The sequence below is a fragment of the Sinocyclocheilus rhinocerous genome, unplaced genomic scaffold (genome assembly GCF_001515625.1).
Source record: "Sinocyclocheilus rhinocerous isolate Xijiao unplaced genomic scaffold, SAMN03320098_v1.1 scaffold1600, whole genome shotgun sequence".
In the NCBI taxonomy this organism is placed as follows: Eukaryota; Metazoa; Chordata; class Actinopteri; order Cypriniformes; family Cyprinidae; genus Sinocyclocheilus; species Sinocyclocheilus rhinocerous.
This window is the reverse complement of record NW_015665129.1, coordinates 1,108,500-1,125,143: the sequence shown is the minus strand read 5'-3', so window position 1 is coordinate 1,125,143 and position 16,644 is coordinate 1,108,500. Positions and strand designations below refer to the sequence as shown.

General features: G+C 37.6%; 2 protein-coding genes across 4 annotated transcripts in view; both read left to right on the top strand.

Moving 5' to 3' along the window:
• The window catches only part of dnmt3ba (DNA (cytosine-5-)-methyltransferase 3 beta, duplicate a), a 13,275-nt gene extending 2,594 nt beyond the window's left edge, over positions 1–10,681 (top strand). Inside the window, exons 5-20 of the mRNA XM_016542116.1 lie at positions 340–2,069; positions 2,151–2,319; positions 3,230–3,298; positions 3,600–3,661; positions 4,649–4,780; positions 5,463–5,540; positions 5,690–5,839; positions 5,954–5,985; positions 6,178–6,191; positions 6,265–6,410; positions 6,718–6,808; positions 6,961–7,109; positions 7,418–7,503; positions 7,625–7,694; positions 7,935–8,053; positions 8,211–10,681. Of these exons, the coding sequence (XP_016397602.1) occupies positions 340–2,069; positions 2,151–2,319; positions 3,230–3,298; positions 3,600–3,661; positions 4,649–4,780; positions 5,463–5,540; positions 5,690–5,839; positions 5,954–5,985; positions 6,178–6,191; positions 6,265–6,410; positions 6,718–6,808; positions 6,961–7,109; positions 7,418–7,503; positions 7,625–7,694; positions 7,935–8,053; positions 8,211–8,352 (3,239 nt within the window). The 3' untranslated portion in view covers positions 8,353–10,681. The remainder of the gene's footprint in view (positions 1–339; positions 2,070–2,150; positions 2,320–3,229; positions 3,299–3,599; positions 3,662–4,648; positions 4,781–5,462; positions 5,541–5,689; positions 5,840–5,953; positions 5,986–6,177; positions 6,192–6,264; positions 6,411–6,717; positions 6,809–6,960; positions 7,110–7,417; positions 7,504–7,624; positions 7,695–7,934; positions 8,054–8,210) is intronic.
• Positions 10,682–11,221: 540 nt separating this feature from the next.
• On the top strand, positions 11,222–15,737 carry mapre1a (microtubule-associated protein, RP/EB family, member 1a). Of its 3 annotated transcripts, none has more exons than XM_016542326.1 (8): positions 11,222–11,352; positions 11,840–12,016; positions 12,372–12,517; positions 12,642–12,837; positions 13,231–13,272; positions 13,628–13,740; positions 15,281–15,439; positions 15,527–15,737. In XM_016542326.1, exons 2-8 carry the CDS (start codon positions 11,893–11,895, stop codon positions 15,575–15,577), a joined length of 831 nt encoding a protein of 276 aa, XP_016397812.1. In that variant the 5' UTR covers positions 11,222–11,352; positions 11,840–11,892; the 3' UTR covers positions 15,578–15,737. The 3 variants fall into 3 exon arrangements, with proteins under 3 accessions (XP_016397812.1, XP_016397811.1, XP_016397813.1); XM_016542325.1 differs by having other exon boundaries at positions 11,837–12,016; XM_016542327.1 differs by lacking the exon at positions 13,231–13,272 and having other exon boundaries at positions 11,837–12,016.
• The last annotated feature ends 907 nt before the right edge of the window (positions 15,738–16,644 follow it).

Sequence of the window (16,644 nt, the reverse complement as noted above, 5' to 3'; positions counted from 1 at the left end):
AGTCAAGTTGTCATTTAAAATCCGAACATCATTGGTAATGTTATTGTTTTAGTGATTATGCAAACAAAAAGTCATTTTATTTGTTGTTTGTTTATTTTTAAATATAAAACTTGGTGAAGTGATTTATGTGTCGGTACTTTTTTAACATCTCCAGCACATTTTAACAATACCGAGATAATACTGCTAACCGTGATCATTTTGGTCACTATAACAGTGATAAGAAATGTTAATACCGTTACATCCCTAATACATCAATAGTACTGGGAAATCAGTTCATCACTGAAATAAATATAATATTCCATCACAACACTAATGTAACTTGTTTTCCATTTTATACAGGCAGAGTAAGAGACGAGTCTGACAAAGACATGGAATTGAATGGAAGGAGACAACCTGTGACTTACGATTCTAAATGGGAAAGAACCTTCAAGTGGATCAGAGCCAGCCATATGGAAGACAACTGTGCTTACTGCACTTTGTGTGACTACAATATCATTCTACACGCAGGTTTTTTCGATCTGAAGCGACACCAACAGACTCAGAAGCATATGAAGCGTGAGATGGGAGGATTAAATTCATCTGGCAGAAAAAAGATTGAAAACTCTATTTCCTGTAGTGAAACCATGCTTCTTTTCATTCAAAACCATTGCCTCTCCAGTTTACCCTCAAGGATCAACAAGGTCTCCCAACGTACTGCAAGCTACATCCTCGGCCTGAATTATCCAAGTGATATTGTTTCTGCTTGTAAGATGAATCCCTACTGTATATATATATATGGGCAGGTGCTGCTTGATGCAGAAAGCAGAGAAAGGACCTCCTGCCATGTGGTGCTAGTGGGCTTTTTTGAGGAAAAGCGAGCAAGGTATTGTATCCGTCTCCTTGATGTCTTTCAGGCTGAAGATGGTAGCTCTGTATCTGGATGTTTACTCAATGTCCTTCAAAAGTTTGAGCTTCCTGCTGGCAACATGGTAGCTTTCTACGTTAATGACCAGGAACAGACCTCAGGAAGTGTTGTGTCACAGATTCAGGAGCTCAATTCACAGGTGATTGATCTCGGAGGACTTTACAACGTACCTGACTCTGCCTGCAGTGCTGGCCTACAAGCTCACTCCAGTCAGGTTCAGGAACTTATTGCCAGCATCTATGAACACTTCTCAACTTGTTCCACCAGCAATGACAATCTCAAGATGCTGTTTGCGGGCATTGAAGGATTAAAAGACACCAGCGCTCCCCTCTCACACAGTTGTGAGGAGTTTTGTGTGCTTGTTCAAAGGATGCTTGAAATGTGGAGTGATTTGGTATCATACTTCACTTCCTGCGATGAAAATAATGATAAAGCTAAGCAAATTTGTTCGCAGCTGGAGAATCCTAAAGTTAGGATCACCTTGATGTTTCTGGATCATGCTCTTGGACCACTCCGTGTCTTCGAGCAGCACCTGCAACAAAGCAAAGGCTCAGTTCGTGCCGATCTTGTCCAGATCCTTCGAGAAGCAAGTGGACTCCTACGTTCGTATGCCTCCAGCTTTCTTCGCCCTCAAGCGGTCATACGCTACCTGAAGGAACGAGACCCAGCCATCCTGGAGAACTCAACATTCTGCCTTCCTGCAACTGAGCTCAGTTTGGGTGGTGTGGTAGAAGACTTCATCTCTGCCAGAGAAGAAGAGCTAGCAGATTCCATTAATGTGTTTCATGATGAGTGTTTAGCTTTCTACAAAACTCTTACAACCTCCATCGCTGACAGTCTACCTCTGAGCGATAGTGTCCTGAGGGGCATTTCACAGCTTCTCAGCCCAGCAGGAAGATTGAAGGTCACAGGAAAGAGTATAGTTGACCTTGCTGTACAATTTGGCATCTGCTCCAAACCTGAGGATTCTGCTAAGCTCACGGATGAGTTCTTGGAGTACCAGCTTGTAGAGGATGAAGAAGACACGCCTTCAACCCTTCCTCTGGAGCGATACTGGTGTAATGTGCTCAAGACTTTTCCACCAGAATCCATCTTCAAGAGACTTGTCCTCTGTTTTTTGATTTTGCCCTGTCCATCTCTTGAAGCAGAAAAGATCTTTGCACAGGTATAAAGTACATGCTATCTATCTATCGTTCTATCTTATTTAATATTGTCATGTGTTTAAAATGGGTTTACTTGCTCGCAGGCTGTTGAAAATGGAGATGTTGCTCATTGGGATGATAGTTCAGAGGAAAGTGACACAGATTTGACAAAAGAGCTGGATTCCAATGATGACTCTTCTCTAGACCACACTGAAGTCAAGATTTCACCTATCAGAAATGGGCAAATGAAAAAAAACAGAGGTAGCACATCAGGTAAGTTATACTAAAGACCTGCTTGCTTTTTTTTAAAATTAAAAATGGCAGCAGCAATCACTGGTAAAATATTTGCACCAAAACGATTCACATTGACAATTACATATATCCTCAGCCTCCAACAATAGCAAACCTGAAAAAAACATCAACCTACACAGCAGAAAATGCTCACAGACCCTCTAATAAACATGTAACTTGTGGAATTTAGGGCACACAGGATTTTTATTAGTCCATCTGAACGCCAAATTGTGCTTTCAAGGAAAAGGCTGCTCCGATGAGCACTTGTGAGGAAGAACTAAAAACTTTGACTAATTATTGGGCTTTGCCAGGTTAATTTACATTCAGTTTCAAAGATATTCAAAGTTGCATTGCTGAGGAAAATGTTTGGATCAGATCAGCTCATGTCAGAGCAGGCTGACAATGGCTTTCCCTTTTTTCATTGTGAGAAGCAGCTCATTGGTCACTGCCAAGACCATAAGAGGCTTCAATATTTTCATAATTTCTGGGTATATTGATGATTTGATATATTGCTTATGCAAAGTGCCTATGTGGGTGGTTCTTTGCCAGAAAAAGCTGTAAAGTGATGCCGACTGCCAGATGTCGAGCTCTGCAAGACTAATATCTGGATTAAAGCGCATGAAGATGTAGAAACGTCTTCTTCTGGCTTGCATGTTATTAACATGGGTGCTAAAGGGTTCTCCTCATAATACTATATTACTTTCCCAATTAATTGTCATGGATTAATTTAATTAAAGTGCTATCATGTACTTTACATAGTAAGAACAATAAAATTATCAAATTGTAATCTATATTCATTTTTTTGCATAGCTGTATAGTGCAGATTAAGTTCTATCCAGTCAGATCCAGCACAGGCTGGTTAGATTGATGTAAACAATGTGCTGTTTTCCAGAGATGGTTCAACACTCAGACACAGTGAAGCCGTGTGTGGTGCGACTGGAGAAGATCACCTGTCAGAGAGGTGTGAATGAAATGCTTAAGATGGGTTTAAGAGGTTCTAGAGCAGCTTCAGAATAATGCTTTATGATCTCAGTCGCTTCTGGTGGCAAATGTCTGTTGGTCTGAACTTTCTTCCTTTGCTTCCGCCCTAAATGCTCAAGAAAGTTGATCCATTGCATTAAAAATTACAAATGTAAATGCTCTGTTTGTCTGGGCTCAAAGTAATGTTAAATGTTGCTATCTGTGCTCTTTGTTACTCAAAATAGATACATTCATATTTGATTGTTCAATTCAACTATTTAAAACATGTTATTTTTCTACAGAAATGGACTTAAGGAGAGATGGAGCCGATGATGATATCTGGACTAGTAGTACGATACACGAGGTAATAAAAGATGGAAAACAACTGGCTTTTAGATTTGTTTTTAACCAAGGAATTCATTCCTGTTTGTCAATAGATACTGAGAAAATGGCAATAAAAATGTTTATATACTAATACAACCATATATATATTTCAGTGTATTCAGTGTTTAATTTAAAGGGGTCATATGACGTTGCTAAAAAGAACATTATTTTGTGTATTTGGTGTAATGCACTGCGTTTGTGCGATTTTAAGTTAAAAAAACACATTATTTTCCACATAATGTACATTATTGTTTCTCCTCTATGCCCCGCCTTGAAGCGCTTTACAGATCTTCTTTATGCACCAAGAGCTTGTAACACTCCAAAGAGAAAGGAAAACTTGAAATCGCATCATATGACCCCCTTAATATATATATATATATATATATATCATTCTAATATGCTGATTTAGTGCTAAAGAAACATTTCTTATTATTATTATTAATAGTGAAAAACGGTTGTGCTGCTTTATATTTTTGTGATACTACTTTTTTCAGGATTCTTTGATAGAAAGCCTAAAATAACATAACTTATTTCAAATAGAAATCTTTTGTAACAATTTTTCATTTTTGGTCTATTTGATGTGCCCTTGCTGAATAAAAGTAACAAATGGTTATTGGCAATACTTATAATCTGGCCTGGTCAACATATCAGTCTAACTAATTACAAGGTCAGGATTTTGGCAATGAATACTTTTGCTGAAAACTATTTCACATTGTATTGAGATGATGATGCAAACTAAGGCTGATTAGATCAAATAGTTATCACAGGAAAAAAATCACCGGCACACACACACACACAGACAAACCAACCATATCATCACACTAACCTCTCTTGATTTAACATCTTTCTTTCCTTTTCTACATATCTGCAATTTGGCACCCTGATACTGATTACTTCAATGTAGGAGTCATGTGACCTGAGTGACTGCGTACGTGTGTAATTTGTGTGCATATGTATGGGTCTATAGGGCTCCGTTAGGGGAATTTATGGTTGGGAGAGCAGCTTACGGCAGAAACCACAGGAACGTACAGTCTTTCAGGCTGGTACAGGCACCTGGAGCAAACCGGTGAACCCAGACAAGGACAGCAAACCAGAGGTGGTATGTACCTGCCCAGGTCAAGATTCAGTGCTCTCTCTGGCTTATCGCAGGTATAGAGGGTCTGCCTCAGTTTTGTCCCTTTCACGCTCTCTGTATTACATTGAGCTGTTTTCATAAGCGATGGATGCCGCTTTATGAATGTGTGCATGAGTCCTGTGGTTTCCTTTCCGGATGGTAGATTACTCTTTAGAGTCTTCATTTTCATCTGATGTTCCACCTGTAGCTATGTGTCCATGTCTGTTTTTTTTCTGTAATTGCATTGCTAACGTTCTGCATCTGCTTCTCCATGGTGTTTTTTATTATTATGCTGCTTTAGAGCAATATGTATTGTGATAAGTGCTTTACAAATAAATAAAGATTTATTGTTTGCCGTGCCATGCATGTTGTACTGATACACTAACATACATGATAAAAATGCTTATGTAAAAAAAATAAAATAAAATACACATCTTTTTGTGGTAATATTTACAAATGATTAAAGTTAATCACTTTAAGCTTCAACAAGACTTTCTCAGTAGTTAGCATTGTGAAAGCTAGCAAAGACAGATCAGCAGGAGACTTCATTAAAATTGGGTTTTATGTGTGTGTGCTTCCCACATGAAATGTTTACGGTTTCATTCAAAAACATTCACTTTAGATTTTGTATTCTTTCTTTGTGTATGTTTGTTTCTCACTAATGTAGGTTAAGAACAATGCTCGTTCATCTGCATCAAATTCGACACCAAGCCCCAGATCTGGAAAGAGAGAACAAGCGTACCACGTAAGTCTTAAAGGTTTCTAAACCTCTTTAATCTCACTGCAAACCTGACCGTTTGTGTATGTTTGTTTGTTTCTCACTAATCTAGGACATCCAAGACATCCATGTTATGAATGTAGCAGTTAGTATTGACTGCCTGTCTCTCTCTGCAGGATGGAAAAGGTTATGCCATTGGAGAGCTTGTGTGGGGAAAAGTAAAGGGCTTCTCTTGGTGGCCTGGACTGGTGGTGGTGTGGAAGGGCAGGGCGCTTACTGTGTCTATGAGGCGTGTGGAGTGGTTTGGAGATGGCATGTTTTCAGAGGTTAGGAGTTTTTACTTGCTTTCTTTGTCCTGATTCTCATCTGAGAGATACTTTCCCCCTTATTCTTCAAAGGATCCGTTTCATGTTAAAGCATGTTTCTCTTGTTGATCTTAGATTCATACAGAGGGACTGCTGCCCTTCGCTGCGTCAAAATTAATTAATAATTAATTTTTGTGTTCCCCAAAATAAAGTAAGCCATACAGGTGTGGAACAAGATGAGGGGGAGTAAATATTAAGAGAATTGTCATTTTTGGCAGAACTATTCATTTAAATCAGTTTGAATCAAAGGAAATACTGAAACAATGGCATTTATTATTTTGTCTTCATTTACCTTGAAGTTTGTGCAATAGCAGTGAATTATACCAGGGTGATTTTTGTTTTTTTTCCCCCCATACTTCCATACATACTTTTTTTTTTTTTTGTAGGCTATCTGGTCTTAAAAGACTTGGGCTTTAAGGTGGAGCGCTACATTGCCTCTGAGATCTGTGAAGACTCCATTGCTGTTGGGATGATCAAACATGAGGGCCAGATTGAATATGTGAAAGATGTGCGCACCATCACAAGGAAACATGTACGTATTGAGCTTTTTCGCAAGAAATATTAATTTACTTCACAGACATTCTTCAAGTAGTATACAGATTTTAACAGTTAACTAGATTTATTGGCTAAACATTGCTATTTTATATACAGTCTTTCTCATATCTGTAAGAACCCTGTTGGAAAAAAAAAAACTGCATATCCTGGTTAGTTATGTTTTGAAGCAGCCATGCTTCAAAATATACCTAACCAGCATATGCTGGTTTTTTCAACAGGGAACCAGGGCAAGTCACTGTGGAAAGAACATTTTTAAACTTCCCTTTTGTCATACCATTTTGTAGCTGGCCGAGTGGGGGCCATTTGACCTCCTGATTGGTGGAAGTCCATGTAATGACCTGTCCATGGTGAATCCAGCCAGAAAAGGTCTCTTTGGTAAGATATTTATAATTTTCTTGTACTTTATGCTACCTATTCAATCGAATTGTGAAGATTTAGGTAGATCTGAGCATGGTCTTTAATATTGGAAGAGATTTATGTAACTCCGTTTCAAAAAGTAATATTTCAGAGTTCTCATGTTCTTTCAGAAGGCACAGGTCGACTGTTCTTTGAATATTACCGCATGTTAACCATGATGAGGCCGAGAGAGGGTGACGATCGCCCCTTTTTCTGGCTCTTTGAGAATGTAGTAGCCATGAGTGCCCACGACAAGGCTGATATCTGTCGTTTCCTGGAGGTAAAAAGACTTTTTCTCTTTATTTTTCCCACCAGGCTAGAGGTGCGGTCACATTAGCAGACATTTTGCAAACATTAGCACATCTCACATAGAACAGAAGTCACTTATTATTATTACACATTATGTTGAACCTGATTCAAAGTTTGCATAGGAAAATCTTTTGCCAAAAGTGGCCAAACAATGCTAAATGTGAAAGCACCTTTATACATGCTGTTTACCAATGGTGTTCCCATCTTACTCACATGAGCATGTTATTGTTGTCGTTGTTGTAGATGGTTATGAATTATTGTGCTTTTATCTGTTTCCAGTGTAATCCTGTGATGATTGATGCTGTGAAAGTAAGCCCAGCCCACAGGGCTCGCTACTTCTGGGGAAATTTACCTGGAATGAACCGGTATAAATGCAGGGACACAAACAATCACACATATCTGTGAACATAAAGTGTAACTTCATGGACCTGTATGCATGTTCAGTAATAAATGTATGCACAGATTAATGTGAATTTGTGTTTATAGACCACTTGTGACTTCACTCACTGATAAAGTAGAACTGCAGGACTGCCTGGAGGTCGGACGAACTGCAATGGTAAACAGGTTTATTGTACCTTCTGACAGAAAAGTTTATATTTCGTGAATGAAATCAAAGAATTGCACAAATATAAATTTTGATTTGTAGTTTTAGTTTACAGCAGTCCTAGAAAATATACATGAGTATCAGGACTCTAGGCTCAACTAAGTTATATGGTAGAATGTCAAAAACAATTACATCTTATTTCTTCCTTAACAAAAATGATTTGACAAATAAATTTTTTTACTGTATCATCAGTTCAACAAAGTTCGCACTATCACCACCAAGTCCAACTCCATCAAACAAGGGAAGATGGGGCCTCTGCCAGTCACCATGAATGGAAAAGAGGACTATCTTTGGTGCACTGAAATGGAGAGGTCAGATATATTTATATTAACTAAATTTTACTCAGTTTTGCTATATCAGGTCTGCACTTTGCATGTAGTAATTCAGTGGGTTTGTTTAAAAAGCTGCATAATGTGGCTCTAAACAAAATTACTGACATTTTATTTATTTATTTATTTATTTTTTCAGAATATTTGGGTTTCCAAAGCATTACACAGATGTGAATAATATGGGGCGAGGACAGAGGCAGAAGGTGCTTGGGCGGTCCTGGAGCGTTCCTGTGATCCGACATCTCTTTGCCCCTCTGAAGGATTACTTTGCTTGCGAGTAAAGCCACCGTCTGGTCCAGGCAGCTCTGGCACTGGAGGTCCAAATTAAGTCTCTCCGATAAATGAATTTGATTTTTTTTGTTTTTTTCTGCAGATTCTGACCTCACAGAAAATTGTCAAATTTTAATGTTGCATTTGTTCTTAAGTTCAGAAAGCATGTTATCCTGATGATTTATCCTTGGAATGCACAGCCACTTTTGGATTGGATTTTCTTAAGTACTGTCATTTTTAACTTGTGTACTTTTAAACTGATTTTAATGCTGGAGAGAGCCACACGATACTCCACCCACTACCTCAGTGCCATTCTGTGATTTGTTCATTGTCTGGAGGAATGCCGCTTTATGCCTATTTATAATTTAATAAATAAGTTAATATTAGTTTGGTTTAGTTTATCAGTTTTAAACTTATGTCAGCTTTTTAGATCAAATTTTTACATTAAATCTTTTCCGTGTTTTAGGAATAAACATGTCCTGTTTTTAAATATTGCATTTCAGAATTTTTAAAATTATGGTAATGTTGTCATTCCACGGCACGTTTTATAATACAGGATGTTTGGCCATCATGACAACTGTACTAAGTCAGCATTTTTTAGGAGCATCTATTTAACTGAAATTAATGCTAATATAGATGACTTGGGTTTCAGTTAAACTGCGTTTTATTTATAGGAATACATGCAATCTTGTAGTGCTCCATGTATTTAGAAGCACAAATATTGTCTGTGCCATTAATTTTTACTCAAAGCCTTGGGCTGATGATAGATTTGAGTTGACAGTAGCCTTCCAAAGCTTTACCATTTTTTTTTTTTTAACTTTTTTTAAGTTGTAATCTTTATCATTGTTAATCAATTTGCAGAGCAACACTGCAGTTTTAAGACAATTTTTTTCCTTGAGCTAGCATTTTAGTCCACACTATCATCATTTTACAAGAAACAGGTCATCGACCCTTAGGATTAAGTATTTCGCTTTTCATTTTGCCCCATTTGTTACCTGTACGCACTTCCGATTTTAAACTGTTGGCTGAAACTGTGGTCACTGCAGCATTAATTTGTGTTGTTTTTGGTGAGGATTTAGCATACTACAATATCTAAGTGAGAGTTAACTGAAGCCTTTTTGTAGAACATGATGCAATGTGATCAAGGGCTTAAACTCTGAATAAGTGCCTACAAACTGATAGGCAATTTTTTTATGTAGAAAAAATTGTGAACTGATTGTAATTGGCATGACTTCAGACTACTTTAAAGGGAATAATTTTGGCTACTTTGTCTAGTGCAAGTGTCTAAATTATATCTTACCTTTGAAATGTCTCCGATTACATTTCGTTATCAATTGTGGTCTACTGTCAGTGTGAAATTAGGTGCTTCAGAATGTGTGTATAAATACTATGCGTTTTCTTTGTAGTTGTTTAGCATGTGTCTTTTTGTAGCATTATGTGGATCATGGTGATTTGTGGTTCGGACTGTCACAGGTCAAAGCTAGTGTGACCATACATCCTCTTTTTCCCGGACATATTCTGGCATGGATTTCTATCAGTCGATTATATACTATACCTGCATGCTATCGGTCAGATTTCTTTTCAGTCATTACCTTCAAGTATAAAAACAATAGGAAAACAAATCCATTTTAGGTCATTTAGAAATCCCATCCAGGACATGTCTGGGGGAAAAAGAGGACATATGGTCACCCAAATCAAAGCTGATCTTCAGCTTTTGGTAGTTTTCTAAAACTTGATACCAACTTACTCAAACTAAGCTTGATTAAACCAGTTTTAGTGAGGCATGGGCCAGCTTGAGGTGTGTGTGTGCTTTGGTGAAATATCATTAACTGGATTACATGTCTTGATGCCTGTTGGTCTATGTCTATGTCTTGTAGCAAAGCTTTAGAAATTCCCAGTAAGAACTGTGTTGGTGCTGTGTTACATGTGATTTTTGTAAAATGATGGTTCATGTGTAATTTGGAGGTGCAGTACTGTGTTATAAAGAATAACTTCCTCAGGTCTTTTCAACACCAGCAGGCCTCATAGGACCGTGATCTTTAATGTCACACTTGATTATTTTTATTCAATTCTTTGTGAACAGAATATACTATATATTTGTACCCTTGAAATTGCCCTTAATACCTCTTTTTTTTTTCCTGTTGAATGGGTCATTCACACACCCTGATGTGTTTTGGTGCTAAATGATATGCTAATGATGTCTGTAGATCTAGAATGTTTTCCCTGAACTGATGATTGACAAGACTGGTTTTGTTTTAATCTTTTGATATTTGATATAGTCTGCTTACCTAGCTTTAATATTCCATGCTTGTACTAACATCAGTAAAGAAAAATAAATTGCACCAACCTTGTTTTATCTGTCTTTTTTTTCAATTAATATGTTAATTTAAGTGTTTTATCAACCCACAAAACTAAACATTCAGACCAGTGTGTCAGATTAATTCTTGCTTTGACTTAATATCTTAATTTTTTTTATAGCTGATTTAGTAATGTGCTAAGAAGCGTGAGATGAACTACTCAAATACATTAAAATTTAGTTCAATAAAAATAATAATTAATAGATGAGATAAGGTAATAGAATAGGTAACTCAATTATAGAAACATAACCAACAGGAAATTGAAAATAACATGTACATTATACATGCACACATAAGTGTGTGTGAGTGATTTAAGATTAGTAAAATAATTTTTTTTCATTGTATTTTTATGTTATTACATTTACCAAAACTGTTGATTTCTTTCAACTTTAGTTTTTGGTTTTATGCGTTTAATGGTGACTTTTATTTTGTTGATTATTACTTTTATTTTGACAAATGGAAGTAGTTAGCAAACTGTTTATTTCCTATAGGTGAATGCTGACTTTTATTTTGACATCTGTGATTAGTTAGTAAGCGTCTGCTGTGGTTTCAGGCTTACAGCGCTTTCCCCAGGCCAGCCTGCTGCAGAAGCGGCACATTACGAACGACGCGCCGGTGAACTGCAGCCCGGTTCACTCCCATCCAGAACCAAATGTAAGAGAAAGGCGTTGATTTGATCTGTGACACGCACAACAGAATCACTTTACTTAACAGAAAATCAATACTTTATTGATAGTTTTGGTCATTTGGACGATAAATGTCATCTAATGTTATGATTTAAATGTTCAGCAGTTAAAAAGAAACTGTTAAAACGTAAGCATAACGTAGAGCACAAACTGTTTATATGAATAACGTTACCCTATTAAAAATTCTGACAGATTAACGTTAGTTGAGCGGAGCGTTAAATCGGAAGCCTAAAAAGTTAACAAGAAACAAGCTTTTTAAAATAAAGATCAGATTTTTATCCCGTAAGTAATGTACTAGATTTTGACCTTAAACTCTAAGATGGATGTAAATATACAGCCACATTAAAGTGACTGATTAAATAGGAAGTAGATGATGTAGCTGGGCTGAAGGGTGTGAATGTGTGTTTAAGGAAATGAGGCTTTAACTCTTTTCCCACAACATCTCTGTCCAGCAGCTTCAGCGGAAAAGTGTCTCCATCAGCTTCAAAGCATCGGTTTTGTCCCAGCCATGGCTGCTGTGAACGTGTACTCGACTTCAGTGACAAGTGAAAACCTCAGCCGCCATGACATGCTCACATGGATAAACGAGTCTTTACAGATGAGCCATGCCAAGATCGAGCAACTGTGCTCAGGTCAGTGACCAGCTGTCTGGTCCTTTCATTTCACACACCCAACTTGAGCATCATTAAATTACTGACAGAGAGACGTAAAGCCTAGTTTGCATTTTGACCATGAAGATTACATATAATAATAATAATAATAATAATAATAATGGGTCATAGATTGACTTTTATTTACTTTTTCATTTGCATGCTGAATTTGTCGCTGTCTGAGTCAGCAGTTTGTGATGGAATGGACAAAGATAGTACAGTGCAGGGGGGTGAAAGGGGTTTTTGTTTGGGTTGGGACCTGCATGGCCTTTTTCTCTTTTAATTCTGAAATATTTTATATTATTTACTGACTATGTCTTTAATAATGTGTTTTAAGGTGCTGCTTACTGTCAATTCATGGACATGCTGTTCCCATCATGTATTCCACTGAAGAAAGTCAAATTCCAGGCCAAACTTGAGCACGAATACATCCATAACTTCAAACTCCTTCAAGCCAGCTTCAAAAAGATGGGAGTTAGCAAAGTATGTCAACCAGTTAAATTCATTAGCATACAAATTATGCGTTCCATTTTGCTACACAAAATATATTCATAATGTACAATATGTGAAGTGGAACTACTTTGTAACATTTTACGTCTCTGTGCAGATTATTCCTGTTGACAAGCTTGTGAAGGGCAAGTTCCAGGATAACTTTGAGTTTGTGCAATGGTTTAAGAAGTTCTTCGATGCAAATTATGATGGGAAAGAATATGATCCGGTGGCAGCTCGACAGGGACAAGAAATGCCCACCAATCAGAGTCCAGCAGCAGCTACAGCTAACAAACCAAAGAAACCCAGCTCAGGTAAGGAGAAAGACCAAACAGGAAGTTCTCAGTACCATTTCAGCCTTTTTTAGGCTTATCCTAATAGTTAAAATAGCACACATAAATGTCCGACTAATATTCAATGAATGTTAAATATTCAATGAATTTTAATAAGTAATTATCAACTTATCAGTGTTTTTTGGTTCATATATTCCTAGTTCATATAGAGACTAGCGTTATTGTCGGAAGCTAGCTGTCCTAATGCTAACAGGTGCATGACAGCTGCAGCTGTTATGGATTTTGAGGCCAAAATATGTGGGTGTGACCCAATCACGCACCAGTGGGCCAGTCCTACATGCTTTAGCTGCTTTTACATGTGTGAGAATGACTGGAGCCTTACAATGCCTGTGCATGGATTTCTGTTCACTTCAGACACAGGCATCACACCTGCAGTCAAACCAATGGCCCCTGTTGGTAAGATATTGAGAACTGCGAGTTTTAGTTCAAGCACATTGTCTACAAGGTTGCTTCACCTGGGTATTTTTCCTCACATTATGGTGATTCCTACATTTCCAAGCACTGCACATTTTAAAAGAACAGTCATGCAGTTCTCTTTTGGGTCTATGGCATTTGTTGGTGGAATTATTCTAAAACAACTGTAATTTTTCTTTACGTTTCTTTTCTTTTTTTAATTTCAGCTTCAATATATGAAATAAAACCTTTTAATAATTTATTCAATTGGTCAGTTTGAGGCTAGAATTGACCCTTATCCTCGAGGCAAGTTGATGAGTATGTATAACAAGGTGATGGATGTGTTCTTGATGTTCAGCTCCACAGCGTTCAGCCACAACACCTAAATCTGCACCAAAAACAGCTCCAGCTGCACAGCGAGGCACAGCAACAGGCGGCGGTGATGAAGAGAAGGGAGCACTCACTCAGATGGTAAGACTTTACAAAAAACAGTAAACGAGAAGGATAAATGCATTTACATTTTACAATTAAATTTTTTTGCATAGTTGTTTTTTAAATTATATTCATATTATATCAAATAATCTATATATTTTGTATTTTTATATTTCCATAAATAATATTTGTATTAATATATTTTAATAATAATAATAGTTATTAGTACTGTTAATGATAGTTGGGTCAATATCACTGTAGGGTGCCTTTTGGTGTCCTGTACATAAATAACTAATTTGCCATGATAACTTAACATAAAAATGACTATGAAAGGGTGTTATATTAAGCTAAGTTTTTATATTCATAACAAAAGCATTACTTGGCTCTTTAGATACATTTTCTATTTTTTTTTTTTGTTTTGTGTAAGAGGATGCGTGTTATTTTGCTATGTCTCATGCACTGCTCATTAAATTTGAATGATAGTAGAATATTGTCAAATCATAAAATATAAAAAAAAAAATCTCCTTTTAATATTTTGTTAAATAAGAGATTACTCAATTTGAGTGTATTGATCATTTGGCACTCAAAATGTCCACCCTGTCGTTGTTCCAAAATGTCCACCCTGTCAGCCACTTAGACTCAATAGAGTGGACATAAACATGACAGGGTGGACATAGCATACATTTAATATTGCTAAAAACTAAAATGAATGGGGGGGAGGTATATAGTGAAATAGTGATGTGACATGTGGCCAAGTATGGTGACCCATACTAGGAATTAGTGCTTTGCATTTAACCCATCCTAAGTGCACACACACAGCAGTGAACACACACACACACACACACTGTGAATACACACCCGGAGCAGTGGGCAGCCATTTATGCTGTGGCGCCAGGGGAGCAGTTGGGTGTTCGGTGCCTTGCTCAAGGGCACCTCAGTCGTGGTATTGAAGGTGGGAGAGAGCGCTGTACATTCACTCCCCCACCTACAATCCCTGCCGGTACGAGACTCGAACCCCGCAACCTTCGGGTTACGAGTCCGACTCTCTAACCATTAGGCCACGACTTTCCCACATCAATGTGATTGAAGATGTATTATATTATTTTTTTTAATAACCCCGTTTAGAAAAGGGACATCATACCTTTCAGAAAATATCATTTGCATCTTAATTTTGCAATGAAAACTTATTTAACAGTAATATATCCATGACAGGGTGGACATATCTTATGGATTATGCTTCGAATAATGGCCCATAATTATCTAAAAAAAAAAAATGTGTGGGAGCTCAGCTAATATGTCAGGGTGGACATATCTTATGGATTATGCTTCGAATAATGGCCCATAATTATCTAAAAAAAAAAAATGTGTGGGAGCTCAATAAATATGTTTCTATAGTACTTGAGTGTCTATTATTTATGATATGACATAAAGCGAATGGGAAATTAAAACCAAAATTTGAGTATTGTGAGGGTTGAAAGGCACTCTATGGTGATATTGACCCAGATAGTAGTTATTTATTGTTGTTGTTGTTGCTATCATTATCATTATATAAATTTTTTTGTAATGCTCATATGGGCAGATAAATGACTTGAAGGCCACTATTGCTGACATGGAAAAGGAAAGGGATTTCTACTTTGGCAAACTGAGAAACATCGAGCTCATCTGCCAAGAGAAAGAGGGTGAGGGTGAGGGTGATCCTACACTGCAAAGGATTGTGGATATCCTGTACGCCACAGATGTAAGTGTATATCGCAGTGGTTAAATTAAGTCTCATACTAAACTGTCTTCAGCCCGCCGAGTTCTGCGGTTTTTTGTCTTTCAACAGGAAGGTTTTGTAAATCCAGAAGATGAGGTGGGAGAACCAGAGGAGTTTTGACCAATCCAGGGGTGACTGTTTTTAAAAAAATGACCCTGCTGGACACACAAATGTACATACTGGCTGATTCCTGCTGTTGTGCTGCACTTGCCTTTGGTCCATCATTTTGGACTTTGACTTTTGAATGTCTTTTTATTCAGGGAAGTTCTATACCTTGAATTTTCAGCTTTTTTATTGACCATCAAAACAAAATTATTTTTGTGAATGAAAAATAAAGTACTTCTCAAAGGCTGTTTGTATAAAGCAGTCCACTGAGTTCTGACTCGCCAGTGACTAAACATACCCAAGGTATTTTATTCAAACATGAGAAAGCTATTCTGATCCTTTCATTCTGTAGTTAAAAAAAAAAAAACATACAGCAGTCAGGTATGCTTTGGTGTCATCTAGTTTCTGATCTGTACATTTGACTGCTAGTTGACCAGTTGTGAGTGAAGTTCACTTCCTCTAATAAGCTCTGAAGCAGGATGTGTGTCAACCTTTTGCATTTCCCTTTCACAAGCACATGAGACCATGAGGAACCACTTGACAGTCATGAGAGGCTTTGGGTTTGTCTTAACTGGCCAAAGCTGTTGAGCTGCAAATACCACCATCTTCAGGCAGCTTTTAATGCAAAATAGGAGAAAGTTAGGCCGTTTTTTTGTTGCATGCTTTATTTTACATTCAGCATCCCGCTTTTGCTATGTATTAAAAAAGTGAAAAAAGTGACGTGACATGTGGCCAAGTATGGTGACCCATACTCGGAATTAGTGCTCTGCATTTATCCCATCCAAAGTGCGCACACACACACACCGTGAACACACACCCGGAGCAGTGGGCAGCCATTTTTTTGTTGCGGCGCCCGGGGAGCAGTTGGGGGTTCGGTGCCTTGCTCAAGGGCACCTCAGTCGTGGTATTTAAGGTGGGAGAGAGCGCTGTACATTCACTCCCCCCACCTACAATCCCTGCCGGTACGAGACTCGAACCCGCAACCTTTGGGTTACGAGTCTGACTCTCTAACCATTAGGCCACGACTTCCGACTTCCCCTGTCTTAAAACCATATACTGCAAAAAAAAGTACTTAATTTGTG